Source organism: Talpa europaea (assembly GCF_964194135.1).
Source record: "Talpa europaea genome assembly, chromosome: 12".
Taxonomy (NCBI): domain Eukaryota; kingdom Metazoa; phylum Chordata; class Mammalia; order Eulipotyphla; family Talpidae; genus Talpa; species Talpa europaea.
The window spans coordinates 89,011,849-89,024,754 of NC_140079.1; the positions used below are offsets into that span (position 1 = coordinate 89,011,849).

At 41.8% G+C, this 12,906-nt stretch overlaps 1 protein-coding gene across 2 annotated transcripts in view; it reads right to left on the bottom strand.

Moving 5' to 3' along the window:
- TNRC6A (trinucleotide repeat containing adaptor 6A) overlaps nt 1-12,906 on the bottom strand; it is a gene marked incomplete at both ends in the record, with an annotated part of 143,213 nt that overhangs the window by 81,580 nt on the left and 48,727 nt on the right. Inside the window, one exon of one of the 2 annotated variants that reach the window (XM_084251053.1) lies at nt 6,955-7,002. The exons of the other annotated variant lie outside the window; for it this stretch is intronic. Within the exon in view, the coding sequence (XP_084107179.1) occupies nt 6,955-7,002 (48 nt within the window). The remainder of the gene's footprint in view (nt 1-6,954; nt 7,003-12,906) is intronic. 2 annotated transcript variants of the gene reach the window in all.

Sequence of the window (12,906 nt, forward strand, 5' to 3'; positions counted from 1 at the left end):
CCCGCGACCTCTGCGGCGCCGGTTCGATCCCCGGCTGCTCCCTGGCCACGGGAGGAGGGTCCCACATGGCGCGCAGACCTCTCCTGCCGCCCGCTGCTCCCCTCAGCAGTGTACTTCGGTCCTTCTGCCTGCTCTGCTCCCCGCTCTGGCTCTGGTGAATTCTCTCACCCTCCCGCGCTTCTGACTGTACCCAGTGCTTGTATAACCAACCAAACAAACAAAACAAATAAAAAATAAATAAAGCATGCCTCTATTAAAAAAAATTAAGGGAAATTGAAGGGAACATTTAGATAAAGTATTGAGAACAGGGCAAGAGGTAGAAAGGATAAAGCTAACAGATGAGTGGAACACTTAAAATTTTGGGTTTAAATTCGTCACTGGGGAGCTAGCAAAGGTTTCTAAGTAATAGTGAATGACGGGCTTGGAACTATGGCTTGAATATGATTACCTGCAGTAGTACAGAGAATGCATACTCTATATCCCTGCTTGTCTTTGCACGGTAAAATTCTCACATGTCTCACACTGCCTACTGAATATGCCTCACATTCACATCCAGAATAAATAAAACATATCTCTGTGATAGCCTTTGCATAGCCAACTGTCAAGGAGTGAAGTAAAGCTTAAAAATACATTTAATACTGGCATATATTTAAAAGTCATACAGCACTATTTCCATGTGTGTTTTAAGGAGACACGTCAAAAGAATAAGAGGCAGAGGGACCCAAGTCAACAGAACACAGATGACATAATTATAAAAATAGTCAGTACCACTGCAGCAAGCTGCCTAGTAAATGCTAGCTGATCAAAAGCCACCATTAAGAACAGCAAAATAGGAGACTTAGTTTAATCTTGTTTGTTATTATACAAAACCTAATCAATCACTGTTTACAGAAAATATCTTGTAAGGTTCAAAGTATAAAATTCCTTAACCAGGTTCAATCTGTTTAGAACATTCCATTTGAAATGTTTCAGCCAGCTGAGTCATCATCACATAACATGCCACTGCTGAAAATTCAAAATGTTTTCCCTAGTTACAAGAGTAGAAACGCTAGGATTTCTGCTTCACAGACAACTCACACACATAGAGTATGCAAATTATTTTAAAAATAAGACCACCTCAATGGGAAATTTAAGCTATATTTATTTTCATGGGGTTTTCTTGAAGAAACTATGCCATATTGAAATGTTACTTTTTCTTGAATCTCGAAATCTCCCTTTTATTGATACTATTTAGATTTTTTGACATCTTCTTTGTAATGCAATGTTTCTTAATTTTGGGGGAGTCAAGACCCTTTGAAATCCCGTAAGATTAAATACATCCCCCCTCTTTTATTTTTAAGCACACATTCAATTTGTCATACTCTTTGAGGTCTACACGGTGGAACCAGAGAACCTGGTTCTGGTGGTACAAAGCCACTCAACTTTAATGGGGCATTCATTTTAAGAAAGCATATTACAAGCACTCAGGTTCCATGTTTCCTTTTCTTACTGGGGTTACCAGTTTGTTACTGGTCAAAGTTGAAACAAGCAACTTTTACAACAAACAAGGGAGGAGCTACCTTCAGACTAACTCTCTGGGGGAAAAAAAAAACAAACCAAACAACAACAAAACAGGCCATCATTACAACATAAATTTAAGCATGAATTGTTGTAACCTCAAATATTTAAAACTGTATCTCAGTTTAAACTAATTGTCTGGCATAGCCTTAATTAAACACTGAGTCAGGGTAAAGGGTGAAAGTACTAGAAAAACTTTCGGTTAATTTGCTTAACAATTGTGGGGGAGCACACCAGTTGCCATACACTGAGAAAACAAATATGTCACCTATGTGATTCTTCCTGCAATATTCTGCTAAAAAGGTTTAACCTGAACCTAAACATACAGAAACAAACAAAAGCCAGCGAAAACAACTAGTCTGGATGACTCCAAATGTCAATGCCCATGCAAGGGGCAGAAAAGAACAAGGAAAGGTTCCAAATGTAAGGAAACAACAGACAACTTACACTCAAGGCTGGATCAAGGAACTGAAGGTAAAGAACAAACCTATTTAAAAAGACATTATTGGGACAATGGAAAAATTTGAACATTAACTGAATAATATTGTAACAAAGTTAAACTTCTTCAAGTGTGATAATTTAATTGTTGCTATGTAGACTGTCCTGTTGTTGGGAGATACATGTTGCCTTATTTACGGGTAAAGGAACATGATAAAATAATTATGGCAAAATATTAATAATCAGTAAACCTAGGTAGAAATACAGGTGTTTATTTATTTTTTTTAAAGCACTGTTCAGAGTCCTTCAGTGCCATTTCTCTCTTTTTTTTTTAAGATTTATTTATTTATTTATACATGCACTGGGTACAGTCAGAAGCGCGGGAGGGGGAGAGAATTCACCAGAGCCAGAGCGGGGAGCAGAGCAGGCAGAAGGACCGAAGTACACTGCTGAGGGGAGCAGCGGGCGGCAGGAGAGGTCTGCGCGCCATGGGGGACCCTCCTCCGGTGGCCGGGGAGCAGCCGGGGATCGAACCGGCGCCGCAGAGGCCACGGGCAGCTTCACAACCCAGTGCTCAACCGCTACGCCACCAGGGAGGCCCAACAGGTGTTTATTCTTTTTGTTACTTTGCTGAAGGTTAGAAAAAATTTTTTTAAACGGAAGGATTTTTTTCTTGATTTTGTGTAAGAGACTTGTTGTAAGTCTGGCTGAACAGAATGCATACAGCACATACCTATTTAAGTCTTCCTAATCACGTAATACTTTTGAGACGGTAATAAAACAGAGCTGACGGAACTTTAAAACTTTCTAATTTATAATGCTAGCATACTTCAGATGCCAAAAAATTCACAAGAGCTTACAAAATAGTCTCAAGATTTTTAAACGATATTTCTATTTAAAATTTCCAGAGGGAAAATTTCAATTAAGCTTATAGTTAGTGATTCATTCATTCTACCTATTGATTTGCCAAACAGCTGCCAAATTAAGCTAGAAAGAAATCCATCAATATGAATTTCCTGGCCTACATATCTCCTACATTATCTCAAGAAACTAGCAAAAAATTTCACAAAATCAAAAGATAATTTTTTTTTCACATAAAGACTGAAGAACTGGAAAAGCAGGCTCTTCCTCACATATGGAGACCACCCTGGTTTACTCCCGCAGTCCCTAACTTTTTCTTATTTAGCATTTGTCCCAAACAAAAGTCAGACAAGTGTCCCAGTTTAGATGCCACATTATGTGATTACAGAACTTTAACAATTATTGTTGTACAATGGCATTTAACATGAAGAATTAAACTTCTACTTCAGACAATATGCTACTTTATAGTACATTCATTACTAGAATGGGCAGAAATATATTGATATAATTATCCTTACATTTCAGAGAAAGCAAAGTTATCTTTTTTCAACTGTGCAATACAAAATATTGTGAAGTTGGAAGACCTCTACAGCAAGAGTAAAAATGGCCTATTCAAAACCCAACTCTGTCACTTACTAGAGAATATAATCTTTATTAAGTTGCTCAACCACAGTTTTCTCACTTGTAAAATGAAGGGGTCAGAATACTAGTTGGTCTCTAGCTAATGTAATGGCCCAGTTTTAAATGTTCAATGAGTCCATGGTTTTTGGCCTTCAAGATATTTTTTGATTGGATTCAGTTAGAGTAGAAGAGATTTTTTACAAAACTGAAAAATGTAACTTAATCGCTCCCCAAAATAACATTTATTTATGTCCTGATTCCGCTACTGTTCAGAGGCTGGGTCAATCTCCCATTCACCCAAGATGGAAACCCGGGCATATTTATAATTCCAGATTTGTTAGATGCCCAATACCAGATTCTACTCCTCAATATTTCATTCTGACCCCTTTGTAGCACCACTTTAATTCAGCACTTCGTCACCTCTTGCCCAGATCACTAGCTATCATTATTCTATCATTACCCTACCCCAAAACATGCAAGTTTCCCACTACTTAAAAGACTGACGTAAAAAGTCCTCAACCTGATATTCAAGAACCTGTAATACTGCTCTCAAACTTAAACACCAATCCAACTGAACAACTCAACTGTGATATCAAAATCTCCAGTACTTTCCAGATTCTGTGCCTTCATTTCTACTATTGATAAACTGCCCTTTCCACTGCCTCTCAATATTGATTCCAAAGTGAGCACCCCCATGTAGACTTTATAGTTCCCTCTTTGAATGCCCATGACACTGACATAATGTGACAATTTTAATGAGTAACAGTAAATTAAGATAATTTACTTAGGGTGGTAAACTAAATTTATCTCTTGTGTAAGCCGGCATACTGCCTTGAGGAAGAACTGCAGCTTAGCAGAGGGTGACAATAAAACAGTGAGAAACGAGCATTCCAAACTGGGGAGAGCAAAATGGGGTTTCAACTTCCATAGCATTGAAGATACTTAAATTAATATTGAGATTTCACATTAAAAATCCAATAGCGGGGTTCTCTTCAGGAAATATTAAGATCTAGAATAGCAGTTCTTAACAAGGGTGACTTTGCCCCTAGGCACTATCTGATTGTGAAAACTAGACAGGAGTGCTGCCACTGGCAGATGCAGCTGTATATCCCACAATGTACAGCGTACACTTCACAATAATAAAATACCTAGTTTAAAAATGTCAACAGTGCCCAGGCTGAGAATTCCTAACCTAGGAAGAGAACGTCTGATCTAGAAGCATTGTGGTTAATGTCTCCCCAAAGACATTTTCAAATTTTTCAAGGTGAATGACCATGCGTCTACTAAAAGACAATTCAATATCGTATGAAGCCTGACAGCTACTCCAATCACCAATAATGTGGTCTCCTGAAAGTTAACCTTTGTGCCTTGAAGATTTCATTTGTAAAACTGGGGTAATAACAGTACCTACCTCACAGAATATTCCAGGGACCAAATGAGTCCATGGAAAGTCTTCAGGAAAGTGTATCAGTCAGATAGTAAACATTTAGTACATTTATTTTCAGTCTTCCCCTCCCTAGTGCGTAGTCTTGAATTTGGAAGGTAAAACATGCTTTAAGAAATGTTTACTAAATGAATACAGAAATACGCCTTGACTTTCTCAATTACTTATGTGATTAAGAAAAAGGAAATAGAGCTAGAGGTGCAGTTGAGAAGCTGATATCACTCCCTCAGAACATTTAGCCTTTAGGACATGTTCTTTTCTAACAGGGTCCTTCCTACATAAACAATGCCTCGCAACCTCCTTGATACTTATTTTTCCCTTTTTTTGACCACCTCCCACACCATCTGTGTTGTATGAGTTATTAACACCTTGTATTAGTTATTTATGTATACTGATTTTAATCTCCCTATTAGATTATAAATGTTCTCTGCAGTCAGGTACAACGCTTGACTCCTTTTTATGTAACCCACAGGAGGAACAGACTTTACCAACTGGCCCAAACCTCCCTTTTAGAGATTAGACACAAAGAAGCCAAGTGATTTGCCAAGAGTCAAGGTCATATTGTACATGGCAGAGCTGGGATTCAAACTCTTGATACACAGCTGATACAAAGACTCTACACTGAATTGTAATAGCACAGGAAACTTATACACTAGGTAGCGAGAATGTTTAATTAAGTATATATACTTAATTGGTATAGTTACCTGACAAAGCAAAAATGGAAGAAATAGGACCCAAAGTTCCTCTCTGTTGTTGCTGAAATTATGCCTTAAAAACTCAACTTGTTTTCTTGAATAGCGTCATATCTTGACCTTTAATAGCTTTTGACAACAAAATGTATTTAAATGTCCAAGGAACAGTTACCTAGTGAGTGATGCCAAGCTTAATTTCCTTTAAATGACTCCATAATTACTCTGAGTAACAGAAAATCTCCTATTTGGTAGGCCAATAATGCCCATCCTTTCCCAACTGAGCAGATTCTGCAACGATCACTTTAATAGATTAAGATCAATAACTCAGACGGCCAGCAATTTGCAATGAAAAATAATTCAGATGTTTTGAATTAAGAGTGTTGATAACCTCAAGATAAACCTAAAACTTACAATCAAGCACAAACTATATTTTACCAAGGCCTGAGCAGAAATTTTCTTCTGTCCAAGTGAAAGAAAGCGGCTCACGGATTAGGTTAATCTAGAAGTTTCTCTGAGTGTCCCAATAAGATGCAAAAGAAAACAGTGAATAAGACTACAAGGCGGAAAACGAATGTGAAAAAGATTAAATAGAGTGCAAGTGCTGATGCTCAAGCAATTACAGTTCAATAAAGCTAAAGCATTTCCATAAAGGATATCCTCTTTAAAAAAAACAAAAAGCTCCCTCTGTGTTGATGATTGAAGATACTGGAGCAAAAACACTCAAGCCCAACAGAAATGACAGCCACTTACTGGGTACTGATATTTAATTATTTTACCAGCTGAGAAAAGAGCAAACCCCCAAAGTAGACACACACGCAGCTTCAAACGAAAACAAAACGCAGTTTTGCTCGGTAAAGTTCAAGGGCAAAACTGTTCCCACCGCCACAGAATCCGCCCGACTACAATGTGTTGGGGAAAATGCGAACACATCCTATCTTTTGATAAAGGCAACAATTTGAGTTACAAAGTAATAACGGGGAAGCCAAAACAGTTTGACAGCCCGCCATAAGGGCCGCCTCAATCATGAGTCACACAATGCCTGCAACCATTTACAATAGTAATTAATGCACAAGTCCCCTAATTAAATTCTAAGAGGGTGAGAATGCTTTAACTAAGTTTACAAGAATTGCTTTTCCCTTTTCATTTTTCAAAGAAAGGAACACAAGCGTAATTACGCATCTCCCCGCAATCCCTCCATCCCGGGCAGGCCCTCGGGCTTCCTCTCCCGACTGCTCCCTGAGCGCGAAAGGAGACGCCACGGGGCCCCTGCGGGCCGGGGTGGGGGGCGGCCGGGGGGACACCCACGTCCACCGGGGCGGGAGGGGGGTCCGCCCGTCTCACCTGCTGAGATTCCTTTCCACGTCTTTGGTAGCTTTAGCCTCCAATTCTCTGGAACAGAAGAGAGAGAGATGCGGTGAAAACCGGGCCGCTGCGGCAGAGGCTCGCGCGGGGCGGGGTGGGGGAGGGGAGCCCGGGGAGGGGAGCCCCGGGGGGGCGCACGGGGTGGGGCGCACAGTGGGGCGCACTGGGGGTGGGGGGGGCGCGCGGGGCTGCAGCCCGACTGCGGTCAGGCGACCCGGGCCAGCCGCGGCCCCCGGCCCGGCCCAGCGGCGCAGCGCGACGGCCCCGAGCCCCCCGCCCGGCCCCCGCAGCGGCGCCGCCCGCGCCCCCGGCCGGGCCCCAAGACTGGGGGACGCCCGGCGCAGCCGCCGCCCGCGATCGCGGGCCCTGCGGCAGCGCCCCAGGCTCCTCCCGCCCGCAGGGAGGCCCCCGCCCCGCTCACCTCATGTGTGTAAAGTGCACGAGCAAGTGGGGCGCGGCGAGTGAGGCTCGCGAGCCTCAAGCCCTCCGCAGCGCCGCGGGGAGAGGCCCGAGCCGCTGCACCAGCGCCATTTTCTACACCGACCCGCTGCCGCCGCCGCCGCCGCCACCGCCGCCGCCGCCGCCGCCGCCGCAGGCCCCAGACCGGAAGTGAATGCCCCAGTCGGCGACTGCTTCCGGGGGCGCCGCAGCCAGCGGCCTCAAGATGGAGGCCCTAGCAACTCCGCCGGCAGACGGGGCCGGCCCTTGGCAACCGCCCCGGCTCTCCGCGGGGCCCCCAGCCGGACCTCCCTGGAGGGTCACAGCCTCCGCGGTGCTCCGCGGGGCGCCTGGGGGGCCCCCAGAGCCCCGAGTTTCTTGCCACGGCCGGCTCGAATCTGACTGGAATGCCTCCCCTCCTCGCCGCGCTCCTCTCCTCCCCTCTCCTCCTCCTCCTTTGCTGCGACACAAGTTTCCTCCTCGGCGCCCTGCCCCTCCCCCACCGAACACTTAAAAAAAGAAAAATCGCCTCAACTGCAAATTCTACCCCTCCCGCAGCATTGATGAGCCCGCGCGGCTTTTTAAAAATCCTCCAATTCTAATTATTTTTGACCTTGGGTCAGTTTTGTAAGCTCTCTGCTGCTCGTTTCCTCCTCAGGTGGAGAATGCATACCTGGGGCGCCCTGGGATTAAAAAGCGTGTTTTAATCCGCCGACTGTTGCAGACCGTTTGACTCAGCAATTCCACTTGCAGGAATTTCTGGTCAAAAAATAATCCTGGGTCACTGCAAATATTTCACCGTCCAGATATTAAAGTCCCGCCATTGGTGATGGTGAAAAATTGCAAACGACCAAAATGTCCCACATTACGAGAGGGCTTTCAGAGCCCAAGTGCTGACATGCCTTAGGATACTGGAAAATGATGGGAAGGAAGAGTAACGGCATGTTTACAACAGAACAAGTGAAAAGGCAGGTTTCGAAGTAGCTCATACGGTTAAGCAACACGTAGAAACAGTGTGATACCTAAGCGAGTAAGATAGGAACGTGTAGATAAAGTAAAAATATGTATCTATGAGTAGATACAGGATAAACAGCAAAATACTGCCATGTGCAATAGATAAAATAAGATAGATAGATAGATATTCGAATGTATATGTGTGGATTCTTTCCATCCTCATATAACGCTTTTTATACCCAAACAAAAGCTAATAACTTCTCTGTGCTTAAAATCCATTTCCTCTAACCTTCTCAGAAACCTTCCAAAGATCATCCCATTTTTCTCCTCCTACACTAGCTCCTTCCACTAAAACGTCTATATACCTGCTACTAAAAAAGAATCTAAATCTCCCTTGACTGGCCGGATCCTGTTCTTCCTAAGAGATATGTGTAATAAATAAGTTAATGAATAAATGAAACGCACAGAAAGTCCTACAGCATATACACTAAAATGTTAACTGATCATATTAAGAAGTTACTTTCTTTTCTTAGTGTATTGGGGTTTTTTCGTTGTCTCATTTATATACAACGAGTATGTTTAAGATGTTTTAATCAGGTTTACAAAAGGTAGGTTATAGGGTACACCAAATAAATGCTCATGACTTTCCTTTCCCTGACATCATCCCTGAGGTCCATTCATCCGTACATATATTTGATTTGATTTTCTTTTCCTGGTTCCTTCTACTTCAAATATTAAAAACTATATTACAGTATTTTTCTCTTGGAGTTAAAAAATACAAATATCTATGTATAGCACAATATGCTTTCAAACAAGATTTATGAATAATTTCCACAACAGCATAAGGCAATGAAAGCAATATTTATCAACTTACACAGCTGTTCAGATTTGTTGATTTTTTTTTAACTTAAACTTTCTCAGGTTTTTAATAACTCGGTGGTTCTCAGTTGGGGCTACTTTGTTTCCTTCCCTCTCCCTTCATCCAGGAAACAATTAGCATTGCCTGGTTTTTGGTTGTGGCAGTTCGAAATTGCTAGTATCTAGTGGACAGGAGCTAAGAATTCTGCTAAATGTCCTACAATGCAAGGGACATTCTGCCACAACATAAGAGTATCTGAACTGAAATGCCAATAGCACCCAAGGTTGAGAAACCCTGGAACTAATGCCCAGGCCCAGAGGAAAATAACAAATTGCAATTTCCTGAAGATCTTTCTAGAGTGGTTTGACATATCTCCTACAGCCCCTCCAGGTCTGCATTATGAAGTTATGCTAGCCACTTTTCAACTATCTCTTACTTCTAATTGTTGCATAGGGCAAAATCAAAGAAGAATAACAACGTGAGACCAGCATGGATTCCTTATTAGGAAACTGCTAAGAGAGCTTCTCCTCTTAGCCTTTCTCTTTACTAAATAATCTCTCTCTCGTTACTATTGAATATTTCCACTCCTCATAGAAACATATTCTACTAATGTCCACTAAAACACCTTTTTTTTTAAGATTTATTTATTTATTTATTTATTTATTTATTTATTTATACAAGCACTGGGTACAGTCAGAAGCGTGGGAGGGTGAGAGAATTCACCAGAGCCAGAGCAGGGAGCAGAGCAGGCAGAAGGACCGAAGTACACTGCTGAGGGGAGCAGCGGGTGGCAGGAGAGGTCTGCACGCCATGTGGGACCCTCCTCCGGTGGCTGAGGAGCAGCTGGGGATTGAACCGGCGCTGCAGAGGCTGCGGGCAGCTTCGCAACCCAGCACTCAACAGCTGCACCACTGGGGAGGCCCTAAAACACTTTTTAAAACACAATACAACACAACAAAATAATACTGCTGATACTTCATTACTCTCCAGCTCCCCTTCCGTTTCCCTTCCCAGTAAATCTTTTTGAAAAAAGTGTCCCACGGAAGCTGTTTCTGATTGCTCAACTCCTTTAACAACCCACTGTAGCCTGACATCCCTATCCTCCCTGAGATTACTCTTATCAAGGTCACAAATGACCTTGAAGATGCCAAGCTTAGTGGTAACATTTTTATCCGGATCCAGATTTACTTCTTGGCTTTATTTGTCAAAACTGACCTCTCCCACCTTCTTTAAGAGTCTCTATTCTTGGTTGTCTTAGCAGCACATTCTCCTGAATTTTTTTTTCACCACTATCACCATTTTTTTTTTTTTTTGGTATCCTTTGCCCGTATCTCCTGTTTTATATCCAATAAATGTTGAAGATCCCCAAGGTTATGTTCCAAACTTTTCCCTCTTTCTCTGTACTTTCTCCTTTGGATGGGTGATCACATTCTATCTCTTGAACTAACATACTATTTTAAGAACAGATGACTCTGAAACTCATAACTTTGGCCGATATCTCACCTATGTACCCTAGAATTCCAAATGACAGTTCACACAACAAATTTTTATTGAGCAACTATTATGTTGTAGGTGCCATGCTAGCACACTGCCAATTCTCTACCACTTACGAGAAACCACTCTTGTAAACCAAGACTAATGCGACAGGCAAATTTTTGCAAGTGAACTGCAAAGTATAACTACAAAATATGACAAGAGCACAGAAGGAAAAGGGATGATACTAAGAAAGTATAAAGCAAAAGACCATAACTGATATGGTCAAAGGTTTCTTTGAAATGCAAAGCTTTACCTGAGAGCTAAAGGATAAGAAGCAGCTAATCCAAGACCCAAGGCATAGCAGAGGAAGAGGCTCAGATTTGAGGTTCAAATTTGCGACTCCTCATTGTGGATGAAAACAGATTTCTTGTTGTATATGATTTTCAGGCCACCAGATCATCAATTTTACTTGTAGAATCAGTTAGGAACAAAACCAGAAACAAGGTCCTATCTAGAGTAATGAATTTCGTGAAGACAGTTCACTGAAGTAAGCAAATTCCATGAAGTATATTCCCTAGATCAAATGAACGGTAGATTATTTTGCATTCCTCGTGGTTGAAGTTTACAATTCAAGAATGTGTATATGTCTTTCCAACAATAACTTTTTATGAAATCGCACAGGAAGAACCTGTAACTCTCTCAGAAAGCTTCTTGCTGCTCTTAGTGAACATAATAAGAAACAGAAGCTATACACATTTCAATTTAAATAGGAACTTTTCATTTGTCTTTCTTCCTTGATTTCTTTGTTCCCTTGGTTTCTGAGGTCACCATAACTGTTCTCCAACCCTCTCTTCCTGATCTTACAGAGAAGACTAAAGGACCAGCCTGGTGCTTGGAAAATTATGTACCTGAAAAGAAATGATTTTTTTTTTCTCTCCCACGCCTTGTCTAATATCACTATGAGCTATATTTGTATTTTTTAGGTAAAGCCCACTCAAAATACTTTTAAATTTAGAAAATTTTCTGCAATAGTGTGTAAATGGAAATCAAAGACAAGAGCATGAGTAAGATTTCCTGGAGTATTTATTTTATTTAACTAAAAGAAGTATTTGGTACTTAATATGTGACTGTCGTGTACTGTTCTGTTTTACAAATAGTAACTAATCATTAACTGTTGTCTTCACACAGCCCTATGAGGAAGGCAGGCGAGGCTCATTTTCAGGTAAGGATCATTAACTTGCTCAATGTCATATAAATAGCCTGGTAAAACCAAGCAATTTTACTCCTGAACTGAGGCCACTAGCCACACATTGTAGATCTGTTTTTCTTAACCATATTATATCTTGCAGCCCCTTTTGATAACAAGTAATTTGTAACACTACCCCTTACTATTCTAAAATGATAATTATAGACAATCTACCCAACATATAATTGCAGAATAATATATGATGATTTATAGTTCTGGTATAAAGGAGAGATAAAGGGAAAGCAAGTATAATAAAATAAAATGTCTTTCATTAACTGCTTGGAAATGGTCTACACAGGAAGCCTCAGTCAGGTCGGTGGACAAAATCACTGTTACAAAAGCAACTGACACAGCTGTGTCCAATCAATTTCTTACACACCAAGAACTGTAATGATGTTGGAGATCAAATTTTTCTGGAATAGAGGAAAGAGTGGAGGAATGATTCCTGAGGAAGTCTGAGAGTCCTGGGAGGATTTTTTTTTTTTTTTTTTTTTTTTTTTTTTGGTGGGACCCTTGCCGGTGGCCGGGGAACTAACAGGAGCTGCAGAGACCGGGGGCAGCCTCGCAGCCTAGCGCTCAACCGCTGTGCCACCAGGGGAGGCCCAACCTGGGAAGAATTAATAAGGGAGGAAGCAGGGCCTCCCTGGTGGCACAAGGGTTAAGATGCAACCTATGAAACAATCCACAGCCACTGCAGCACCAGTTTGATTCCTGGCCAGTCAGGGAGCAACCTACATGGTACAGCAGACCTCTCCTGACTCGCCCCACTGCTCCCCTCAGCAGTGTATTTCAGTAGGTCTGCCTGTTTTGTTCGCCACTCTGTCTCTGGTGAATCCTCTCACTTCCTGCATCTCTGGCCTGTACCCCAGCTCTAGTATGCATAAATAAATATTTTTTAAAAAAATAAGGGAGGAAGCAAAACAGGGTATATGTGGAGTCATGTAGTATACTGGGACCA